This window comes from Bactrocera dorsalis, chromosome 3 (genome assembly GCF_023373825.1).
Source record: "Bactrocera dorsalis isolate Fly_Bdor chromosome 3, ASM2337382v1, whole genome shotgun sequence".
Taxonomy (NCBI): Eukaryota; Metazoa; Arthropoda; class Insecta; order Diptera; family Tephritidae; genus Bactrocera; species Bactrocera dorsalis.
The window spans coordinates 20,979,891-21,006,146 of NC_064305.1; the positions used below are offsets into that span (position 1 = coordinate 20,979,891).

Here is a 26,256-nt window from a genome sequence, read left to right on the forward strand (position 1 = left end):
ATACGCTTTGATGTTTTGAGAAATGTTCTTGTGAGGGGTATATGCTGTAACTTGGTATAGCCGAAGTTAATGTCTCTTCTTGCAGTTTGTTTTCAGAGTTTCAAAAATCATCAGTGGACTAAGTTTTGTTGTGCGTATTTGAGAAACAGATCTTTTGAATCTGGCATGATATCTGGACTAGGTCGCTGGTTGAACGTAAATAAATGAAACTAGAGTTCAAGAGTGGTTTGGACTTCGATTGATTGAAAGAAACTGAGAAAGTTAACGTTGGCAGAAGGCAAATGGGACAGTGGAATTCATGGTCGAGAAAAGCCAGTCACTTCAAGACTCCGAAGTGCTGCAGAGCACAACCTTCCATAAATCTTTATGCAGAGGAAAACATTCTCTTACAATGAATTTTAAACCTCTAGCATCGAGATGAGTTCACACTGCCTACTTTAAGGGTGAAGGGCCCAAGAATAACTTTTTAGTGTGCAACCGAATTTGTTACCGATGACAAGCTATGACATTCACCTATATTTTTTTGAAAGAGAGAAAGCATTCGCCGAAACTTAGTTATTGTCAATACGGAATTTCTTCTAATTATCGCTTTGGAATCATTAGAGTGAGACCGCATAATTTTATGTATAAGATGGTTTTCTAAGCAATCCCAACTGAAAAACTGTCGAAAATTATTAAAAATATATTTATAATAAACACATAATTACTGTTTTCGAAGCATTTACTCTAACTTCACTAGGCTGCTGTCATCACTGCACAATTTATCACATATGATATATGTATAAGCGGCGGGAATTTATGGCACACCGTAGCTTGTATATACAGGAGGGTACTCAAAAGTTCCGCATCCGCACCCACACACACATACACATAAACAAAAATCAAAGTAATAATGCACATGAGTGGTAAACACCATAGTATATATGTATGCATTTATGTGTGAGTGTATGTGTAATTTCATAATAAGCACACAGACAAAGGAGATTTCTTTGCACGTATAAGCCATAAATTCGCAGAGTGTGTGTAAAACCCGCTTGTGGCTGTATATGTGCGCTCGTGTGTATATACAGCATGCGTTCATATAAGTAAATCCACTTATTTATGCACTCAAATGCATTCGTGCTTTGATAGCAGCACAGTAAACGCTTTCAGCTTAGCACACACTCGCACTTACTTACCAACACAGACGCACACTAACTTCAACATAAGCTTAAATATACTTGTATACACACACACACATTTATATACACATATGCATGTATAGTTCCTGCGGCGCTGTGTTTGTGCCATAAATTTCTCTGCATAATTTCTGATTTAGCAGATTTTCTGGATTTTCTCGCAAGCTTTTGTCTCTATCGCCTTGCGCCAAATGAAAATGCGAAATCTCTTGACGTTATGGTGTCGCTGCCAATGATTAGCCCGGGCGATTAATTAATTGGAGTGACGTTTTGTGCGATTTAGGTCACTCTCATCCAGCAACGAAGCAGAGTTACGAGCACGACTTTTTTGCTGTGAATACTTGGAATTGCTGTGGCTTTGTTACTTTGAAGTGAGGAAAGGAAATATGCAAATGTGTGTTGTTCATGTGCTCTTAAATTGCTTGCAGACTTAGAACACTCTAATATTGGCACGATTTTCATTTTTAATAACACACTTCGTGGAAAAGCGTTTAAGTTAGGAAAATATTAATTGAAAATCTAGCACAATGAAAAGTTGCAATGCAGCTTTATTATCTCAGAGAAGAAAATATTAATATAAATTCAGAATTTTAATCAAAATATTGTACCAAATATGCTTAAAATATATATATATATAAAAGTAAGGAAGGTCTATGTTCGGGTGGCTAAATGAGTTAAGCTTCACGCCCTCATACACCACTACACCACATAACACACCACTCACAAAGCAACACTGGCACACTAACCACACTTATAGATAATCCACTTGGAGACAACACGCATCAATTAGAAGCAGCAGTATACACCCATACACACACCAATACACGCAGTACACCAACCCACCATAACTCTCCAAATATCTCTTAGTACAACCCCCTTAGTATCCGACCAAGGAGCCCATCCATTTACCCCCAATAAATCCACAACGACCATATTCACAAGTAGTACACACTTGAAATTCCGTCTGTCTATAACACTAAGATTTTATATTTGTATTTGTCAGCCTGTGCTCCTTCACTCCACACGCGACTGCGATTTTTGTCACAGCACAGAGCCGAAAAAAAATTTTCAAGTCGCCAGTGGCAGCATATGGGAAAAAGAAACGTTGGCAACATAGAAGGCGATCGGCCGGCCGGTCCTTAACTACGCCGCACAAATATGGCCGCCTGGATGAAGTGAAACGCATACGAGGAAACTTGTCAGAACACTGCAATCCGGACTGATTGGATTGGAACCGCCTCTTAGGAGCCAGACCAGACCAGACTTCGGACGCAGCTAACTTCAGGCATATAATAACCGCCTTTGACTATGTAGTCGTTAACACCTTCACCGACTCCCTCTCAGTGAATGGCGTACTTGGAGTCAAACGAAAACCCATTGCAAACAACGAGCTCGAAATGCCGCTAGAATCCAGAGGGTTCCCTGCGCAGCTTTATTCTGGATTCTGCAGCAGGCTAAACTCCTTCTTATCCCGAAGCGACCCTGATATATCAAACATATGTCTAGCATGCCACGAGCCCCAGGATGAAACTAACCACCTCTTTGCATACCTGCACATCTAATATCGAAATAGCACGTTTTCTATTTATAGATAAGCCAAACTTTTTGTAGTCTTTAACCAAACCGTTATTCAGGGTGACTGACTGACTCAAGAATACATGTATCCAACGAATTTGGCTATTATTGTTTAAATGTGTTAGGGGATATGAACATTAAACTTATTAAAGGCTGAAATATGCCCACTTTTGAGGAAGTTTTTCAATGATAGATGAAACTCCTTAATGAAACTTGTTGTACTAAATAACATCTTTACATCGTCTTTTAGATCTTAGGTATGGCACTTTTTAGGATTTCGATTAATAGCATTTTGCGGGCTTCGTAAGCTTCCGATTACGCTCATTTGCAGTATCAACATTTTTTGGTTGTGGGGGAACATGTGTACCAAGCTTCATCGAGATATCTTAACTTTTACTGACTTTTTAAGTCTGACTTTCAAAGAGCCAAAACCATTTTCGGAGTTTGACCTTTTGACAGCTTTATTATACCCTGTACGGGGTATATTAAGTTTGTCACGACCCTATAAAGTATATGCTATATATAAATGATCAGTATGTTGAGCTGAGTCGATTTAGCCATGACCGTCTGTCTGTATATATACGAACTAGTCACTCAGTTTTTAAGCTATTGTTTTGAAATTTTGCAAACGTTATTTTGTCTTCAAGAAGCTGCTCACTTGTGGGAATTGCCGATATCGGACCACTATAACATATAGCTGCCATACAAATTGAATGATCAAAATCAAGTTTTTGTACGGAAAACTTTTGCATTTGACAAGATATCTTCACGAAATTCAGTATAGATTAGTTTCTAAGCCAACGATGTAATCTCCGAAGAAATTATTCAGATCGGCTTACTATAGCATATAGCTGCCATACAAACCGAAAGATCGGAAACAAGGGCTTGTATGGAAAACTTTCGCATTTGACGTGATATCTTCACGAAATATGACATGGATTACTGCTAAGGGTAATAGTAAGGGTTTTCGGATATTGAAAAATTTAAAATCCGATTACTATAGCATACAGCTTCCATACAAACTGAACACATAGGTACTAAAAGAATTGCACTTGTGAATGATGTATTAGCTTCGGTGAAGCCGAAGTTAACTTTTTTCTTTTTTTTTACTCAATATAGTTATTCGGCAAAAAGGTGAATGATACATATTTTATAAAATAGTGTAAGACTTTAAAACCTTATAATTGAAAAATAAAAAAACTAAAAGATTAAACTAAAAAATTGCATTTCATTTATTTCCTCTCTTTACAGCCTCTACCTACTTTAGAACCGAGCAGCTTCTTTACATTTATGCCGCTTACTAAATAAGACAACTTTTTGAAGAAAACTGTACAAAAAAGGTGCCAAAACTCAAATAAATAAAAGTTGTCTCTTTTGGAATAAATAACTAAAAAGTTCATATTTATAACAACTGCATTATCATAAGCGCAATTCGAAGTTTAGGCTAAACTTCTAAAGCTTCGAAGCAATCTAATAGGCTACAACAACAAATCGTCTGTAAGTGATGAAGTCATGAGACCGACATTTGATCGACGCCTCTGGATATTACTGTACATTCTACTAATACAATGTGAGTACTAAAACATATTTTTCATGCTAATATTTTTATATTGAATATAGCTACTGTTACTCAATTGGGTGATTGGATTGATTCCAAGAAAGGTTAGTATACAAAAGCACAAAAAAATTGGTAAAACTTTAAAGTGAAGTTCTATTTTGAGGCCTTTGCTTAACTTAGTTCAGCCAAGAACACATTCCTTGAGTACTAGAAAACTAAACAAAAAGTTTTAAACAATTGACATCCAAACTCGAAAGTTATTTAAAGGTTTTCTTACCGTCACTCAGGCAATAAAAATTAAAAATAAAAAATTAAAAAATTTAAAGTACATTAAATTTTTAGCTCGCCACTTTGGAAAAAGCTTCTTGACGTCAAAAAAAAAGCAGCCATCTGTGGCGTATTTGCTTATCTGTCTTGAGCCAAAGCCGCTGCAACTAATACAATTACACCCAATGTCTAACAAATTTATCGGTGTATGAGTAAAGTCTATAAGAAAACCTTGGTGAAAAAGAAATGCACACATAAAACCACATATATATGAACAACAACAAAATTATGTATAAAACAGAGCACAGCTGCTGGAGAGCTACTCTCCGCGGTTTCGCATTATCTACTTCTCTACCGCTTTGCTTCCATTACCTCATTTGCAGGAAAAAGTCAGCATACCATGCCCCAAAAATTCCCCTAATTCTTTGTTTTTGTTTTTTTTTTTCATAATATTTACAACTGTTTTAGCTCTATTTCCGGCTATGCTTATCATTCCCTACTTCTTTCCATATATTTTCGCACTTATTTTAAACCCATTTCCTCAACTACGTTCACCATCATACACACCAAGCCATATTTTTTATTCACTCTGCTGCCGTTTGCCACTCGTTTGAGCTCGAATAAAAATGCACACGTTGTAGCATAATTTAGGGCGTCAGCTGACAGTCGCCACGGACTAAGCGTTTGCCAAGCAGAGTACCAGCCTCCTTTACCATTTTTTATGATTGTCTGCACTTTTTTCCAGTTAGTTTCCATTTATATGGCAGGCAGCTTTAAATTTCACACCACATCTCCCGTTGCGTGCCAGCGCCTATATGTAGGCAACAAACATTATTTTCCTTCGCGCGGCATTTCTTTGTTTGCTGGCGTTTCTTTCCGGGTGCTCACTTTTTTTTCGCCTTTCTGATTTAATGCCTTTACGCGGCGCATTAGCGTATAAATATAAAAACAACAAGCTCGCTCGAAGCACCAACACACATACAGTTATATGTGTATGCAGCGCTGTCTAAGCATTAAAACGTGCGTCTGCTGCCTTTCCGTGGCGTGATAAACGTGCTTTTTCCTCCGCTTCTTTTTCAGCTCTTTGTCAGCTTCTAATTTTTTTCGGCAGCACCGAGGCGCTCACACATACAGGCCTGTGAATTCCGGTACGCGTGTGGCTGTGTGCTGCTTGTCACTGCTGACTTATTTATTGTCATATTACTGCTGCTGTTTGTTATCACTTTGGTGTCGCTTCAGCGTCGCTTTTTATGCGCGTTTTGTTTATTAGCAATTTAGGAGTGTAAATTTTCAGCTGCGAAAATAAATTTGCGCCTAAAAATGTGTCAGCAAGGGCTTTGTGCTGAACGCTTCGCTTTCAAGAGCTTACTGCTTTTTTTTGGTTGCATTAAAAACGCTTGAAAAAGTTTAAATTTCTCAATTTAAGACACATAAAATTCGGCAAACAAAATTTAATGTTAAGGAATTTTTCTTGTTTGCTTTTTTAAACTAATTCGATATTAAAATGTAATAGGATCTACTTCAGTGGCAAATCTATTAAATATATATTTCCCTTCACGGCTTATCCATGTGTTTATATTGATACTCTCGCAACATTCCGCTTTTTCCGCAACATGCTGCTACAGAGTGTAGTAGTTTAATTCATCTATTGGTTGCTTGTATCACCTAAAACTAATAGAGATTCGAGACAAACGATATTAGTACAGAGTGACTTTTTGTCTATCAGTCTGATCGTCCATCAGCGGAAGTGATAATTTGAGGAAAAATAGAGGTTGTTATCGAACCACTGCCGTGCCCACAATTATCGTTAGTCGAAAAACTATAATGTTCCATAAATAAACTCCAAACACTAATATCATAGAAAAGTTAGTATTAGTAAGAGGTATATGTGGTTTAAAACCGTGTAAAATATAAATGAGGCCGCGCTCTCTAATAGCTGTAATGTACATGCCTCCTACCTTGGTAACTAATAATAATGATATGCATACAAATCATATATTGATTGCGTCATAGACATTAAATTTTACACTAAAGATAGTGCGGAAAGTCTTCATAGAAGCGGGTCTAAAAATTAAACAAAAGGCATGGTATCGCGCACCTGTGGGTAAAAATTTAATATTTCAAAAATTACTGGACCAATATTGTTCTTAATATTATTTTGACTTTCTTATGCTGTTTTGATGAAATGGCCGCAATCGCACTATAGCCTCACCTATTTTTCACAACTTTTTACTTTACAATATACCAAAGGAGCATCAAAGTAGCTATTTGGACAAAACTTTGAGGAAATATTGCTTTTGAGATATGTCATCTCAGGTATAAAAGTTGTCAAAATCGGAAAAAAACTATTTAAACCCCAAATATGTAGGTGCTAGTGCTTATGGCTACATTTTCACACATATAAAGGGTGATTTTTTAAGAGCTTGATAACTTTAAAAAAAAAAAAAAACGCATAAAATTTGCAAAATCTCATCGGTTCTTTATTTTAAACGTTAGATTGGTTCATGACATTTACTTTTTGAAGATAATTTCATTTAAATGTTGACCGCGGCTGCGTCTTAGGTGGTCCATTCGGAAAGTCCAATTTTGGGCAACTTTTTCGAGCATTTCGGCCGGAATAGCCCGAATTTCTTCGGAAATGTTGTCTTCCAAAGCTGGAATAGTTGCTGGCTTATTTCTGTAGACTTTAGAAACAAAAAATAGTCTAAAGGCGTTAAATCGCATGATCTTGGTGGCCAACTTACGGGTCCATTTCTTGAGATGAATTGTTGTCCGAAGTTTTCCCTCAAAATGGCCATAGAATCGCGAGCTGTGTGGCATGTAGCGCCATCTTGTTGAAACCACATGTCAACCAAGTTCAGTTCTTCCATTTTTGGCAGCAAAAAGTTTGTTAGCATCGAACGATAGCGATCGCCATTCACCGTAACGTTGCGTCCAACAGCATCTTTGAAAAAATACGGTCCAATGATTCCACCAGCGTACAAACCACACCAAACAGTGCATTTTTCGGGATGCATGGGCAGTTCTTGAACGGCTTCTGGTTGCTCTTCACCCCAAATGCGGCAATTTTGCTTATTTACGTAGCCATTCAACCAGAAATGAGCCTCATCGCTGAACAAAATAAAGCGCGAAAACACATTTCGAACCGAACACTGATTTTGGTAATAAAATTCAATGATTTGCAAGCGTTGCTCGTTAGTAAGTCTATTCATGATGAAATGTCAAAGCATACTGAGCATCTTTCTCTTTGACACCATGTCTGAAATCCCACGTGATCTGTCAAATACTAATGCATGAAAATCCTAACCTCAAAAAAATCACCCGTTACATACTACATCGGTCAATATGTGAGATCGAGTAATGAAATTTGAATGACAGCATGTCATTCTTCCCTTATCGACCGCATACCTACTTTATACAAATAATAAATACATTTTCGAACTTTGGCTTTGGTCAATATTTCTATAATCTTAATGAAGTTCAGAGATAACATCTTACTAGTAATAGTGTATGCTTGTTAGGAACAACTTTTAGGCGAGGGATAAAATAGGGTAAATACCCTATATATTGGTACTACCTGTAGTTCCATTTACCGAATAAAAATTTTTAATTTCCGATATGCTTCATATCGTGTATATCAGTGTTAGTATGTAAAATATTTTAGCAAAAATAAGTGAATATATAATATTTGATATCTGCTATGTGCGAAATTAGTACACGAACTACCCCATTTCCTATATACCACATATAATGATTTTTATATATCTATAAAATTTTAAGACAAATATGTCAGTTAGTATGTGAGTAATAGTCATACGGTTTTGAGGAAAAAACTTCTCGAGTGTAATCTGGAAATACTATAATTTGAAGCAATTAGTCCAGACTTTCCCCGAGCCCCAATCAAATTGTGTTTAGAATATGTATTAGTCCAAATAAGTGCACACATTTTCCTAACTACAGTGAGGTTTACCTATGCATTTGCATTGAATCGGTATAGGTTCAGAAATTCTTATCACTAATATAATGATTTCTGATTCACTGATTGAGCTTTTCCTGATACACCCAATATATAAAATTCAGTTCCTTTTAGGTGGAGTATAAATTTCAGAGTGCCTGACCACTGTATAAGTTGATACGGGTTTTTCAATTTAAGCCTTTCTTTCTATTTATTTTGAATGACGAGAACTGAAGCTTCAGTGTTCACATGGTCAGAAAGACTTTCTATATAAGATATATACAAGTAGTATATAAGCAAAATATTTGTTGATTGATAGGGCGACTGAGTCGATTCCGGGATCGCGTTCAAGATCGTGACCGCTAACATGCCAAGACGCATTGGCGGCCTTTTTGGAGTCGCCTCAAAGTTGTAACCAATAACTCCAAACTGGTCTGAACACCTTGTTGTAAACAAGAATTTGGTTATATGTGGATAGGCCAGAACTTCTACCCAATAGCCAATACGTGTTGATAAATATTATGCATATAAAAACGTATTTTCACTATTTTATTTGAATCTTACTTCTAATTCTTCATTTTCGTTCTGACATTTGATTGTAATATCTTTTTGTTAAAAGCGTTTTAGTTTTGTTTAGGAGCCTTCCCTGGCAAACTTTACGAAAAGCTTCAGAAACATCTAGGAGCTAACTTTTGTTTCCTCAAAAGCATTTTCAATGTCTCTAGTTAATCTATACACTTGTTGAGTAGTGGAGTGATTTTTTCGTAATCCAAACAGATGTACCGATATATGCTTTCTCTCTTCGATTACTTTGTTTAACTCCTTAACATGGGATACCTTTTTCAACAATTTTTTTTTTTTCATATAAAATATAAAAATTTGTATAGAAAGAAATTCTCAAATGACCCTTCGGATAAAATATGAGACCGTGTTGACCGGCTAACTCCTTACAAGATCATCTACGAGTAAAGTGGAAAAATACGTGATTAAGTTAAAACCTTAAAAAATTTGATTTTTGGCAGACATTTTTACAAAAAAATTAAAATTTCGCAAAATTTTTTTTTTTACATAGTTGTAATTGAAAAAAGAATCCTTCGTCCATAGCAATTGTATCTCAAAGACCTGTGGAAGATTTCATGAAGATCGGTTGTGTAGTTCTCGAGAAATCTTGCCAACTGACTTCAAAACTGCATTAGTGGTATTATATGGTTTAAAGACACCTTCAAAGTATTCCGAAAACGATTTCATTATGTATGGAACTCAACTTAATAAGCATGGCCACTACGGGCAAGCTTGCACGAGTCCAGACGCTTAACCCCATTTTCGACGGTTTCCAAGCATAGTATGTAGCGCTCTTATTGAAAACCCCTTTATAGATGAAGATGGACCTTTTCAGTCTCATAAAATATTGTATTTCAGCATCTAACTAAACATTAGCCAAATATTGTAAAGGGTGCCACACTCCAAAATTTTGTTCACGTGCTCCTTTATTTATACTTCTCATCTGACTTATTAAATAGCTTATAAACAATGTTTTAGCACAAATTATCTTCTCGTTGAAATTACGAGTTATTATGCCCAAATAAATGTAAAAAAATTATATGAATAATTAAAACCAAATATAATCTTCATAACAAAACCGTTACTTCTGACTTTTCGCAACTGATTAGTGAGTATAGGAACGTACTTAACGCATAAATAACGGCGAATTTAGTTGGATTTCATATTTTGGAGCGTTCCGCACATGACCAGCATGCCATTTATGTCTTCCGCGCGACATGACGTTCAAATGATAGGAATACTCAAGCAGCACCTACGCAGCCAGCCGCACATCTCAATTGCTATACCCTCCTCCACACCACTCCGATCTCAGCCCAACTGTAGCCCATTTACTTTTTGCTTCCAGTTCTTCTTTGTTGTGTGTCACTCCCAAATTGAACGGGCTTAAAGCGCCAGCCAAGTGGGCGTGAGTGGGCTACGTGCCGGAAATACTGAAAGTATGGACGCGGCAGCCCGCGCGCGCATTTCATTAGTTTCCCAAGCACAATGGTCTATGGGTATTATGAGCTTTAAGCGCAAAGCATTCGTTTCTCGCTAACAGTTATCTGGCTAAGCGTTGTGAGTCGCTAATGCTTTCACTTTTCGTGCTCTTGTTTTTAATTTTATTATTCCGATTACTATTTCACATCCTCTTTCCTCTGCCCTGCTGTGGGTGTTTTTGTAGGTTTTCATTTCCTACGTGCCCTAACCTTGCCTGGTGTTTGCGACAGCACTCGGTACAACACTTGCTTAGCTAAAGTGTAGGTAAAGCACCGAAAAGTATGCCAAAGCCGACTTAAGCTCCATGCTGTTGAAGAGTTTAAGGCTGTGATTAAGTTGTATTGAGGAAGTTAGTGCAAAATATATAATTCTAGTTATGAGTGTTGAAGTGGGGAAGAATTGTGGAAAATTTTAGGGTTTCTTACTTGCAAATATTATTGGGAGACAAGGCATAAAAATATTTATTAAATATGTCTTATTTGTTTGTAGTTTACCTTATGTATTCATAAAAATGTAACATACCTTTGGGCTCTTCGCAGGCAGCTGTACTTCAGTTTCAATTTTTAAAGTTTAGATAACCGTAAAACAGCTAAATTAGTCGATATTCTATACAATAACCTAATTTCATTTCTTTTACTTTACCTTATTCCTACTCAAAGCGAACGCGCTTTAATATGATGTAAATACATTTTGCTTTACGCTACTTTTCTCATTTGCTTTCACCACCTCTCGTCTGCTTCATTGACTCGTTGTACTTCCATCTGCCATTTAGCATTTTTCTTTCATACATGCTGCACTTAACTTTTCTCTTCATTATGGCTACAAAATTTAGTATGTGCTCGTTGCCACCTTTAGCTGTTGCCTTACTTCTTCAACCCCCGCTTTATACTTCATCCCGCCCACATTACCTGCGTGGTCAGTTCATTTCATTAACGCAGTTTTCCTCTCAAAACATTAAACTTTGGTGCTTATGCCGTTGGTTTCATTTTCTTGACTCTGGCATCACTTGAAGCCACCAAAGTGCTGTCAAATTTTGTTGATATTATTGCTGTTGTTATTGCTGTAGTTGTTATTGCTTTGAATTTTCATGTCTCAGTTATATTGGCGGTTGTTATGGAGATTGTCGTTTTCGTAAGAATTCTGTGCTTGCAGCTCTCTTTTCAACTTTCTGTCTGAACGAAGTCCTTGACGATTTGACGCATTTCCTTTTTTATTCTTTTGACATGTGAACTGTTTTGTTTTCCAAACCCTGGTTTCACTTGTTCTTATCGCTCACTAAAATATTAATTTGTTTTTTCGTCTTCTTCTTCGTTTGGCATGAAGCTCATCACAACACGCATCTTCATAAGTAGTTATAAATAGTTTAAGTTATAAATAGTTTTGGTCAATGTAACATATTTATGACAACTCAGACTAGTTAGACTTATTTTTGTTTTCGTCTAACTCTCATTTTTTATAATGTTTAACAAATTTAGAACCTTGCCGTCAATCTTATAATCATAGCCATAAAACTCAAAAAGCTGCAACCTCCCCACTATTAGCATTTAACCTTTCCGACGAAATAAAAATGGTATCTGCAATACTTCGATCACTCTTTTTGTACTTACACTTCGGCACTTTATGAAATTACAATATTTACACACATTTTGTGTCCGCTCTTTGTCCCCGAACTCGAAATATATCTCATATGCTATCCCAAAAAAGGACCTATGATATATGCATAACCTGGATAGATGGCAAATAAGTAGATAATATTGCTATATAAAAAAAAATATACCCTTCGATGTAGAAAAAAGCTGCTGCATAAAAATGTTCTATAACCAGACTTCTCTTGACCTATACTTTCTTGATTAAAATGCCCCATAGATTTTTTATGGGATTTAGGTCCGGATTTACTACCATCTACTTCAAAACATCAATGTTTTTGCTATCCAATAATCCTCGAGTAGACACAGCTCTATGAATTGGTGTGTTATCGTATGGAAAAGTTCACGTTTCACCACGATATATTTCACCAAACTGTACTACCACGTTATCCAGAAGCTCTATGTATTTTTCTGAGAACATTTTGTGTAATACAAAACAAACTGTAGTTTTTCCATGCTGTCCAAATGCGGCCCATATCATAAGCGATTCTCCTTGAAAGTTTCCAGCGAATCGGGTTTTTTTCTTACGACGAATATCACGATATTGAAAACCAACTAAACTAAATTTTTTTCTTCACTAAATATGACTCGGTGTCTCAAAAAAGAGACTTTCGGCAAACTAAAGTTGCTTCAACTTGTTTCTTTCCACAAAAGTCTAGGTTCATTACTTCACTTTTCATATCGAATGGTTTCATCTGCTTTCAGGATTTGTTGTACGTGTCGAGTAGTGACTGGAAGAGAAATTGACACCAAATTTGCGAGGGGTTTACTTATTAACCGCCAAACGACTGATTTGTTGAGCTTTTTTTCTTTTATTGTAGGGGGTCGGTTGCTTCGATTGTTTATCATAGATTTTGGGATCTTCTGGCATTGGGATCAATCGTATTCTCATTTCTTTTCGTCCTCGTTGCAAGTTTTCTGTGGAGATTCCAATTTCTGAGTATTACAGTATTTGGGACTGCTCCTCAATAGTGAGTTTGGTACCGCATGGTATTTCTGTATAAAAATTGATTTGAATCAGGCATTAAGTTTCCTTATAAGAATACTTTCCTTCCTTAATATAAATCAACAAACAAATATAAATACGGTGAATCAATTTTCAGCCCATCTGCCAAACAATGAGCTATAGACAGTTATTTCGGTATAGCGACGTCAAAAATTATAAAGAATTTCACACCAACCGTTTTTACAACAACAAGTTCTAATGTAGTTTAAAAAAAAAAATTCCAAACAAACATGGAAAGAGTTACGAGGACTGCTATATATATTTCTGTCCTAATAATGAAAATAGGCATATTTATCAACGAAAATGGTTTTTTTTCGTTGGATTTGGCTCGTCTTGGAAGACCCACACGGTCGATTGCTGTTTTGTTTCGGGCTCATACGCAAAGATCCATGATTCGTCACCTCTGACGATCTTATAAACGTCTTTTGAAGCACCGCGATCGTATTTTTTCAGCATTTCTTTACACCAATCCACACGAGCCTTTTTTTGAGCGATTGTCAAATTGTGCGGGATCCAACGAGAACAAACCTTTTTTACGGCCAGGTGTTCATGCAATATCGAATGTATGCTGGTGGGAGAAATGCAGAGGCATGCCTCTATCTGAAGGTATGTTACATGACAGTTCACGTACGGCATCGATGTTTTCTGGCACAACGGCTGTTTTTGGACGACCTTCACGGAATTCGTCTTTGAGCGAGCGTCGGCCACGATTGAATTCGTTGTAACAGTTTTTCACAGTGCTATAGGATGGTGCTTCATAGCCATACAAAGATTTTAGTTCATCGATGCACTCTTGTCGTGATAATACACGTCGAAAGTTGTGAAAAATGATCGCACGAAAATGTTCACGAGTTAATTCCATTTTTTGGCCGAGATGAATTTTTTAATTCCCTGTTAATAAAACAATTCACGATTAAATGTCAAAATGTTCTGAGTGATGTTATGCTAAAAAATGTCAAACTTTCCAATGGAAATGTCAGATTGCACCTGGCAACACTTAGTGTTGCCTAGTCCAGAAATATGTACAGAAAATAGAAAAGACAGCATAAAAATTCATTGAGGGTTTGACGGCCGATCAAATGATTGTTTTAACCAACATCTTTTTGACATAATAAATAAGTTAATTTATTACTACTTTCGATCATATCACAGTGCAATATTTGAATAATATTTTAAGAATTTTTAATTTTTTTTTGAAATTCACTTATTGGTAGCTGATTTCCGGAGCCATCGCTCAAACACGACGAAGCATTATACAAAGAATTTGAAAACAAGAATGACTTGGCAACCTTACAAACAAAACAGTATTATTTTAGGTATAATTTTTACCAAATATTACCTTGAAGGAAGTAATAGAAACACCCTTCGATCAATCACGTGTACAACATATTTAGGCGCTGTGAAAAATTCCGATCTTATTGGCATCACAAGTTTCTGTGAAAATTGTGACCATAGACTTTGAAAACGATGTCCGATAAAAACACGATCAAAGCTTGTATTAGACGAGCGTTTTAGCCTGACGAACTGCTCTCCCAAAGATGCTATTTCCTACACGTTTATTGCGATTGGCTTGAAACTTTGGGAGAATATTCTAGAAATATCATAATATTAAAAAAAATAATAATAATAAAAATATTTTTCGAATTTTCAAAACGCATAGTATTTTACTTTCTTTTTCGGATATTTATTTTATTGTTCGGCTACGTGAATACACTTAAAACCTTATGTTATAATATTTACTTTTATACAGAAATGGTTTGAAACATTTATCATAATAAGTTGCCATATTAATGGTAAAATGTTCTGTCATACTTTTATCGTCGATATGCTTAAAATATTAAATTTCTTTATATTTGCTCTACTAAAGTCATTGCTTTACTCAGTTCAATACCAATATCCTAGCCAACTCGAGGTTGACATTCACTTTCATCTCAGTTAACGCTCGCGGGCGAATAATTTATACAGAAGAAACACATACACGCACACATACATATATGGACTGCAAAAATATTTTGAACACACACATAAATTCCAGTGCATATGGCAAGCTTTGATAACTGACAGTTGGCCTTGCGGCTAATCAATAACGTTCGACTCGGACGAGATGCTTGTGATAGTGAGACTGAAATGGAGAAGCCAAGCAGACGAAAGGACGGGAGGGCGAAGGAGTAGGCTAGTAGATACTGAAATTAGATAGATTATGTGTGTGTGTGCGTGTATAGGAACGGGTTTGCAGCTCTCGGTTTAGCTTTTATTAGCAATAAGCGCTTGAATTTGAGTGCAAGGGGCGGATATATTAGAAATACTTTTTGTTGTTCTTGCTAAATGCCTGTAAGCCACAAATACATACATAAATGTGTGCGAACATGTGGCACGCCTATGGAATACAGTTATATGCCAATATATTATCAAAACATAATAGGTAAAAGCTTACAGCACACAGCCTCTCATGCTCATGTTTATATATGTGCGCGCGTGTGTGTGTGCCTAGCAACGAACAATTGATTAGCTTTGACTGCAAAATTATTAATATACGAAAGGGATGCTTAAGCAAACCGATAATAGCAAAAGTCGAAAGTGATCTGCTTGCATACAAGCAAGCGGAGATAATTACCATACACATACAGACACATATGAGAAGTATAATGCCTTGAGCCAACGATATATTGGTATATTCCTTTCCATTGTTGATTTAATGCCGCACATGTTGCTTTGATCTGTGTTGCATGTGTATATAAAGATGAGTATAGTTGGCCACCTTTCCTACCGCAGCTTGATTCGCTTGCATTATTGTGTTTTTTGTTGTTGCTTATGTTGTAGCGTACACTTTCATTACATCGCCAACACGTATGTTCATTAACTTTTTGGGAAAATAAATTAATTCACTTTCAGCTACATGCTGTTTAGTTCACAGTCCCCTTCCCCCTGACACCTGCTCTAACATTCCCTGCGCCAACTAAAATTCTTCCTCACTTCGCTTGCGTTCTAAATCACTTTACTAAGCGAGTTGATTAATCTGCTGAGAGCGTGTGGCTATCGATTTGCTAAGCAGCTTGCCGTAGTTGGCTACTCTGAGCGCGGGGGGAGAGGGACGCAGTTGGAGCAGCTGCGGCAAATCGGCAAAAGTCACTACGGGGATATTAATGGAATCACTAGTTGAAGCAAAGCGGGAATTGAAGAAAATAATTAACTGCGTGTGAGTAGAACGTGGCAAGCATGTTGCACGAAGAGGGGAGACATTTCCTTTAAGTTCTGTTAATTTTATTCAGAGTTTTACTAAAAAAAATATTTTTTTTATAAACTTTTCGTAGCGAAAATTTTTTTTTATTCTGCTTCGGTTGGAAAAGGGTTAATTGTATTTTTTTCTAGATTAATTTTCGAAAATTTTCTAAAAAAAAATAAATTTTTTTATTCCATAATGTTGAAATGAAAAAGAAATGTATTTTGCTGCTCACACAAAATGTTGCTTATAAAGAGTTATATTTCGTCACCTAAAATGCAAAACAACGTATCATCAAAGAAAATCGAAATAGCTGTTAGATATAATAACCAATATATAACCGTTTTATAACCAAAACCCCAAACTCTTTTTCAATATGAGTGTATGCTAACCAATATATACCGTTTTATAACTGAAACTCGAAATTTTGTTCAATATGAGTGTATGCTAACCAATATATGACCGTTTTATAACCAAATCACAAATTTTGTTTCATTATGAGGGGTTTCTATTATATCGTTTTTCCTTTCTATTTAGACTTATGAAAAGTGATGTTACGTAGTTTTGCATTTTAGGTGACGATATGTACATATATGTATATATTAACAAATTGAGATATTTTAATGGAAAGTGCTCCACCTTTAGATGTAGGACAGTTATTTGTTAGAGGAACTGTTTCTAGGGTGAGACATTTGTGATTTACTCCAACCTGCAATGTTTTTTATCTAATACCAAAAAACTGTCAAAATTGTTACATACTTGTTTAACCAAATAGATACCGAACATGTTGCACCCCAGTGAATATGGCCTTTTTTTTGAAAATGTTCGTCAAGCCGTGAGATTTATTATTGAAATTAAGAGAGAGTCTTCCGTGATGATATGTGCCTTAGAGTCAAAAATAGGTATAATAATTAATTGGGTCAAACTGCCTCTAGCACCATAGAGACCTTCTGGTGTGACCCGTTTACCAGAGACTCAGGTCTGCAGGGACTGCAATAAATAATAGTTAGACTTTCTCCCTTGTCTAAGCTATAAGATGGGTGAGCAAAACTTCTAAGTCGCAAGTAGTTTGCAACTGGTGTTACCACATGACGTCGACCGCTATTATGATGGCAATATTTTGCCTTGTGTCTAGACGTTAAATCCGGGCATTTTTCGTCAATAACTCGTTTCAATTTGAAGAGTAGTTATCAGAAGTATTATTATTAGATCCGGGTTTTAGAAGCTCATAACACCACATGCACATGCATGCTCCTACAGAGCGCTACTTTGGATATTCGGTTTTGCTGCTGATTTGGCTGGTTGGCCAGGTTTCACATATCGCTCATTTGCTGCAAGACCGGCATAAATCAAAAAACGTGATTTTTGAGTTAATGCTGCAGAATTGTTCGTTATATCATACTTCATGTTGAGTGAAAAATTCATATGAATACCTCTTATATGCTCCGCTTGAGAAGAGGTGTAAGGTTGGAGTCACCGTGTAAGGTTGTAGTCAGTTGAAAACTTTAAACGCGTTTTCTGGAAAATCGATTTTTTTGACTTATGCCGGTCTTGCAGCCACTTTCTATAATGATTTTCGTTACTCTAACAGCTTTTGTTCCAAATATTTCGCTGAGTGTGTAAGCTATAGTCATAAAATTCCGTAGAAATATGCTTTCGTATATAGTTGAGGTAATCTTAAACTTAATACATTCAGTTTACCCCTTCCCTAGCCATAATATTTCCTGACTTCCGACCTTCCACCGTACTTTGACCGACATACTCGTAAGTCAATATGTAGAAAAAGAAATTGGGTGAAAATGTTTTCATAACTATGATGTGGTTAAGTGCTGAATATATATGACATTGTTCTAGACCACAACATATTTTGACACAAAGTTTTTCCAACACTTCAGCATTATGCATTACGAATGCCGACAGTGTTAATTAAGGAATTGCATAGGTTTTCTCGAGTTAAACATATCATTTCTTCAAAAATATTTTTCTCATATAAAAAATTAAATACTTTAGAAGACTTTTTTATTGTTACAAACATACACTATTAACAAAGGCATTCTGAAATTTTTGGAAAAAAGTATTTTAAACTCGGCCATTGCGACGCCATTTCCGGTGATCCCTCGGAAAAAAGATACGCCCACGTTGGCAGGATAAGTTTTTAAAGGATCATCTAACAAAAAAAAGGGGTTTTAGTCAAAGCCTTAACTTAAAACTTGGACGAAGGGAAAAAAACAAAATTCGATTTTCGGCAGACTCTTTGATTTTAGAATTAAACAAAAAACTAAAACAAAAATTTGTTCAACAGAAACTCTACTTAAATAAAAAATTATTTTAAAAATATTAAAAATATAAATATATATTAAATATTAAACAAATAACTAAAAGAAACCTACATATGTTTCCTTGTTCATCTGAACTAAAATTTTCGAAACAAAGCAATCTGTTATCTAAAGAATTTCCAAAAATCGGTTTAATATCAAAATTTTCAAAGATTACAAAGCTCGCTCAACTTATTTCAGTAAAGAGAGATATAATATAATATATACCAAGTACACTTCTCATTTAATTTTCTTTACACCGAACTAAAACCAATTCAAAATTCCGCCTTAAACCGCCTGCGGCTCAGCACGGCGTATACGCAACTATTTAAAGGGGCGCCGCGGCGAGCACTCAAATTTGTGGTTTTCATTATCGCTACACGCCTGGCACGCAGCCAGAGGCTTATCATAATAAATACTTAGCATTGAATAAATAAGCAAAGATTTCATTTTAATTAACACAAAGCAAAATAAAGGGGGGCGCGCGGGAAAGGTGAGGGCATTAAGTACAAGAAAGATTTAAAAGCTAGGCAACTTAAATTTTACGGGAAATGAATGGATGTGAAGATGAAGATTTATGATTGAGTTGGAAATACTTGGTAAAAATGTTTTTGTTACATTACACTAAGGTTAAATTTGATAAGCATACTTTTGGGCTACTGTACTGTATTTACAGGGAACTTTTCCTTGAAACGCTTTTAGTATATGCGATAAATGTGGAAAGTACATTTGTTGGTATAAAATCTTACAGAAATTTTAGGAAAGCTAAAAGCATACTACATTTAAATATTCTTCTCAGCTTGTTAGATTATTATTATTATTTATTTACATAGAATGTGCTATCTTCTAGCTGGCAACAACTAGCTGGCAACAACAAAAGCGCTAAGTAACGAGCATATATTAAGACGAAAATAATGGCTGAGTGTCAGTGGAGTCGAAATGGAGAAGCGAAAGCCAGCGCCAACTGACGCGCTCTGAGTAATAAGCTTATCAGGCGGGTGTCTCGACAGACAATGCGCGTTTGTCAGTTTCACACACACATACGCAAAGGCGCACATGTGCTGACAGTTAAAGCCAACAGCACCCAACCACACACGCACTCGCGCTCAGTGTAAAACACACAAAAACTTGCACTGAGAGTGGAACACACACACAGCTATAGTTTGTGCGGGAATTTTTATGAAAAATATGCAAACAAATTTCACTTTTGTAGCTGCCCTAAATTATGCAACAAGCGCCCGCCAAATGTAACTTTTGCTACTTTATTTTGAGTAATTGTGGCACATTTATCGCGCGCAAACAAGCGCAATGAACGTACGCAACGAAACGTAGCGCCAAGCAAATACAGACGTGTCAAGGTAAAATGCTGCCACAAGATGCTGCTGCCACACCGATACACACCATTAGTGCCACATGCACAACAACACATACAAGTGTGCGTATGTGTGAGTTTTCTCCGAAAATATCTGTGTGTGGCATAGTGACTTTTCAATGCACTCGTTTGTGCTATATTTCCGCAAGCCATTCTTTCTCGATGTGTGGGATCCAGGCGTGAGATATATACACACACGTATATCATCCTTATTTCGCAGATATGCTGCTTCTTTCGCTTACTACCTGCCGCTTTGTTTGCGTTTTCGCGCGTATCACTATTATTTGCTTCCCTTCGTTTGCTTAATATATGTGCGCCCCCAAATGTATGCTAAGAAAAATTGACAAAATGATTACAATGGTGAACTTATAGGGCGTAGGAGTAGCTTTGTTGTTTGGCAGCGTGGCTGCTTAATGTGAGCATAAACATTTATGGTATGAGCGTGTATTTGTATGGTGTTATTACTCACCTCAGACAATGCTTATGAATTGTAATGTAGGGGCGTCTTATGTAAGGAATATTGTGTACATCTTGGCGGTGGCACATTGACTTTCTTGCAAGTGCTGGATTTCTTAGATAAATATTTTTGGCAGCTATTAAAAATGTCCCTGAATTACTCATATGGGAAGATAACAGATTATTTGTGTATTAATTAATGTATAGTATATTTTGTTGTTTTGTTTTTGTTATTGTAAATGTAATTAGAAGAGCCAGAAAATCGGTAGAAACTCGCTAGTAGTATATAGAATAATTCTGGGTTTTTAGAACGCTAATAAAACCACCAAAGTAATAACGCCTCTATGAGACACGAGAGATCTAAACTGGAGAGAGCGGTAAGGACTGGTCACGTTAAAGACTTTCAGTTACCTAACAAGCCTTAAATAGCTGACAAAGGTTGACGAAAGCTTACAAAATTCAAATAATAAGGGTCTAATGCTACTATATACTTCAGCTCCAGTGTGGATAGGAACACAAAAGCATATGCCAGACCAATAAATGCGGTGCATAGACTCACAGCAATAAGAGTAACAAATGCTTTCCGAACTACATATGAATATCCAGTGAAGCAGCTGAAGTGCTAGCTAGTATGCCGCCCATAGACAGCCAGGGAGACAAGTTCAAGAGATTATATGAACTATCTGCGCTAATTACAGAAACCCAAAAGAGAAAGAAGAGCATAACCATATGAGAGCAGCGGTGGCAAACCTCAACTAAAGGACGGTGAACCCACAGACTTATATCTGACAGCCATACGTGGATAAGTAGACAACATGGGGACTTGGATTCCCACCTTACCCAAATATTAAGCGGGCATGAGTACTTCAGAGACTATCTATAAAAATTTCAAAGTGATGTCAGTACGTATTGTTCGATGTATACAAAGTCAATAGAAGACCCACACTCCGGCTTTCGATGCTTCCTCCTACTACGAGTATAACAAAAAGGGTCTGAATTGATCCTTGCTAGTCTTATTTGGAACAGCTGTTCAGCAATATAATCCGAAGGGCTCAGAACTTGTCTTGTTTCATAGACCACATTATTGAAAGTATCCTCAGGGAATGGCATAAATCTGTTGTGTTCTTTTAGGAGTAGAGAGTAGAAAAGCACAGGCTTTCAAAGAAAGCTAACATTTTTAATATACTTCAAGGAGCATATGTTGCAGCGGCGTGCTTTTTCTATTGCAATAGATTGGAACTCTATCAAAAAAGATCTGTTAGTAAAGCCTAATATTAATCATATTTGTATCACGAAGGTACAATAAAACCACGACCATGTGTCTCTTCAATAAAAATACCATATACTACCTTGAAGCCGCTCTACAGAACGTATTTAGACTACATTGCGTACATTTAGGCAACTAACTGCAGCAGCTGTTGATGCGCTAAGCATTTCGTACCCTAATTACTTTTCTTAACCCAAATCATTTCTACTTATACTCTGCCTTCTTAAACTCCTTCTTCTGCTCCAGAGACGTTTGCGAATTTTCGAAAATTTCTAAACTCGCTTTTACTTAGCTAATTGAGTGTGAATCCGCGCATGCTTGAATTGGTATAGCAATTAAATGGCATCTAATTCGTGCGGCGGTACAATGCAAATTTGCATGCCTCATATGTGCGCATGTACTTACTTCGGAGTTTTGTTTAACTTGCCGCCATTTGTTGCTGTGCCGCAAATTATGCCGATTACTTCCACGGAGTTGGCAACAAATTCGCTGTACCATTAAGTAGTTCCACTCAATCACATATAATTGCACATAAATACAACACCACACACACCCGAGCAGCGTACGCTGCCTTGCCTCAACGGCAGTGCCTACTTTTAGGCTGCCTTTTGCGCACTTAAGTGCTGCTCCTTTCAATTTGACATGCATAAGTTCGACAATTTTTTGCAGCCACATGCTGCAACTATTTATACGCGTCACAACGTTGCTGCGCTTGCTACCGCTAATGCTGCTAATCCGAGTAAAGTGCGAGCATTGCAGCAGCCGGAAGGTAGGCAACGCTGCTTGATTTTCACATGTGAGAAATATGCCGGCATACAGCATCAGCAACAACACAGTGCCGGCTTGCAGGCGCTATGAGTAAGTGCCGCGCTTACTAATGGCAGCTCGAAGTTTACGCTGCAGCAGACTCTAGAAGTTGCAGCAGCAATCATGCTAGCGCCAGCAGCTGTTGCACACCCTGCCTTTTGGTTGTGAACTTTTATTTCCGCCACTACAAATGGTAAATGAGCAGACATAAAAGTTTTGCAGTGCTGGTAATGCAAATATGCCACAGCTGGTGTTGCATATGTGTAATAGCATACCTTAAGGCGCATCAATAATAGCTTGTGTGTATGCTTATGCGAAATGGTGAGGAAAATTAGTTGCTTAAGTAGTTGAAGTCAAGTATCAGATTAAAATACTAAATGATTTTATAAGTAAAAGCTTTATGAGCTTTAATCGAATATCGGATTTATGTTATAATATTATGCCTAAAAATATTTTAAGGTAGTTTGGCTGTTTATTATAAAAAGTAGTATATCTGGCTGCTACCTTTTGATGCGTTACCTTTTAATGGAAATAGAAAACAAAGTAAACTTTAAAAGGAAGCGGTGGCCAAGGTTGGTTAGGTCTACAAGGGAATTATACTAGCGACTTTGACCATGGTGGATCTTCCACTACACGTTCACTATCGCGTCTGGCTCTTTGTGCACCATCCACCCCATAAAACTCTTCAACTCGTAATTGAGGAGACATAAGGCTCGGAAAACTGAAGAATCATATCGGGGAGTGCTGATTTCATTGAACAGAGAGACCATTGGTCCTTTCACCGTCCATCGGAAAGGGTGGTTTTTAGAATCCGGTCTACCTATGTCAGGACAGAGGTTGCACAACCTTCAGGAGCGACAGGAAAAAATAGAACTGGGACTCAAACGGGAATGGAAGTCGCAACAACCGATTGTTTCAGCTCATCTGCTGTCGCTTCCGCCTTCTAACTACGGCTGTTATTCGAAGAGGATCGTGTCAAAAGTCCTTATAGTTTAAAATTCTAAAATTTAGAATATTTAGAATATATTATGCATGAGCTTAATAATATTCATCTCCAAATAATTGTTGCTAAGTACACAATAAAGAATGGACCCACCCAGAAAATTAAAACTTTGAAAACAACAGTAGTATACATTAAGGCGCACTGATAGAAAATATAATTAAATATTCAGTCATGAACTTTGTAGTTTCTAATATAACAGTACCTATTATGTAAACGATAAATTCTGGCAACTACGTGCGGCATACACCAGAATGTCCATAAATAATTATTTGTAATATTTCACATGAAAATCAAACTGCGGTATGTTAACCGTTTACAGGCACGCAACCGCAAGGATTCTAATCCACCCATTCCCTTTCCTTCTTCCACGCTTGCTTCAACTTTTCTGCTTACTCCCGTCAGCATTACGGAAATTTATCTTTTCCCATTTCACCACATTGCAATGATTTGCGGTTTTCACCGAAGCTGTCGGTTTTGAATACTGGCAAATGTCACCTGTCACCGGTGAAGATAAGAAAAACGTACAACAACAGCTCACACATACATATACGCACATACACATATTATCGCATATGAAAAAATTCTGTTGGCATTTCATAATAGAAAATCAAAGCGTTGACAGTTGTTGCAAGCAAACGTTGACAATAGCTGCAGGGAAGTGAAAAATTACTCATGAATTATTGAGGAATTGAAATTGGAAGTTCTCTTAGGAAGTGTGACAAATTAAAGGAAGAGAGGTTATGAAAGGGAAACGCAAATTTTTCTTGTTTGTTGGATGAGAGTTTGTAAATAAAAGCGAATACATCAACCATAAACTTATTCGTCATATGCTTTTATGTTATATTGTTGTTTATAAATGTGTAGAAAATATACATTTTTCCTCTGATAAAAGTGGATTCTTCTTTTCATTTTCACACATATATTTGCTTATTGCTTGCTTACATGACTGCAGTTTTCACAATTTTTTTTCTGGCAGAAAGTTTCCCATAGAAAGCGAGAATTACATATGATCGCCTAAAGGTGTGCCTGGTATGTATGTCCAGGGGCGGATTTGCCGCCCTAGGCAGTTACAATTTTGTCGCCCCAGACAGCAGCCTAATTTTTGCCATTTCAGTTACTGATGCACTCACCTCGAGTTTTTTGAATGCGTTCATGAATTTGTACATTAGAAAAATATGTACAATTAAAAAAGTTGGGAGTGATAAATTAGGATATGTCAATTCTATCATTTTTCATAATATTTATTGACAGTTGTACATAATGCTTTTGTAGCTCAGTGCGTTTGTCTGTTGCCTAAATGGTAGTCGGTTCATGTTCACATATTCTTACGTCGTGCTTTACGAATCGCAAAATCACGAATGATTTCATCGCACTCTATGTCACGTAAAATTTCCACTTCTATAGTCAACAAAGCCAAAGAATTCAAGCGATTTTGTCCGATAGTTGATTTAAAATAATTTTTAACTCGTTTCAAACAAGAAAACGATCTCTCACCGCTGCAGTTTGTGACAGCTAAGGAAAGGAAAATTCTGTAAGCAATGTCAACATTTGGAAAAACTGCGTTAAGATCTTCACTTCTGAAAAACTTGAAAGTTTCAATAGGCTTGATTGTTTTCAAATTTTGATCACATTCAAGATATGCTTTGAAATGAATCAATTCATCATCTAAAGAACTCTACAAATCTTCATTAAATGCTTTTTGCAAAATTTTTGCTTTTTCCCGGATGTCAGCATTATTCAAGTTCCCCAAATCAATCAAAACAGAGAATTTTTCGTTAATTCCTTAATATTTTCGGCACCTTTCCCGTAATTCAAGTAATATATTATCAAAGATAACATCGTATGTGTTGACTCTGAAGTCATCTTTCCCAAGCAATGTTACCTTCTCTGTTTTCGTTTCATCGTGATAAATTTTCCGACGCTTTACCCTTGTTTTGTATTCTTGGTTGACTGACAAATCGAATGCTCTACCTTCAATAAAGTCAAAATCTTCACGTGCATCACCCACAACTTTTATAAGACTTTGATACAATTGAACTACTTCATTAAGGTTAGTCTGCGTTGATTGTAATTTTTTACTTACAGCATTGAATTTCGAAAGTAAAAAACTCCACAAAGATTGCATAAAAGCTGTTTCTAGTAATTCAAAACGTTTTCGAATACCTTTGGCTTCACTTTGTGTGACAGCTTTTTGTGAAAGATTATGTTCTATGCAATACAAAGCTTGTAGTATTTCAGTGTAATACTGATCAAGAGTGCAAACGGCATCGTTGCGAGCTGACCAGCGTGTTAGTGAAAGGGATTTTACAGTAATTTTCTCAGATTTCTTGCAGTAAGATTGTAGAATATCCCAACGACTCGTAGATGCCGAGAAAAAGTTATACAAACTTTGAAGATCATTAAAAAAGCAGCAGCTGTCGAACTGCTTTCAACTGCGTGATTTTCTACTAAATTGAGAGAATGAGCTGCACAAGACACGTATTCAGCGTATTCATTACGATTTTTAATCAACTGTTGCAGTCCTGCATAAATCCCTGACATATTTCCTGCTGTGTCGTACGACTGACCTAGACAATTTTTAATGACAACTT

General features: G+C 36.6%; 1 protein-coding gene across 4 annotated transcripts in view; it reads left to right on the plus strand.

Moving 5' to 3' along the window:
• LOC115066545 (uncharacterized) overlaps nucleotides 1-26,256 on the plus strand; it is a 262,539-nt gene that overhangs the window by 60,544 nt on the left and 175,739 nt on the right. For all 4 annotated transcript variants that reach the window (XM_049452176.1, XM_049452175.1, XM_049452177.1 and 1 more), the window contains one exon: nucleotides 4,005-4,323. In XM_049452176.1, the coding sequence (XP_049308133.1) occupies nucleotides 4,266-4,323 (58 nt within the window). In that variant the 5' untranslated portion in view covers nucleotides 4,005-4,265. The remainder of the gene's footprint in view (nucleotides 1-4,004; nucleotides 4,324-26,256) is intronic.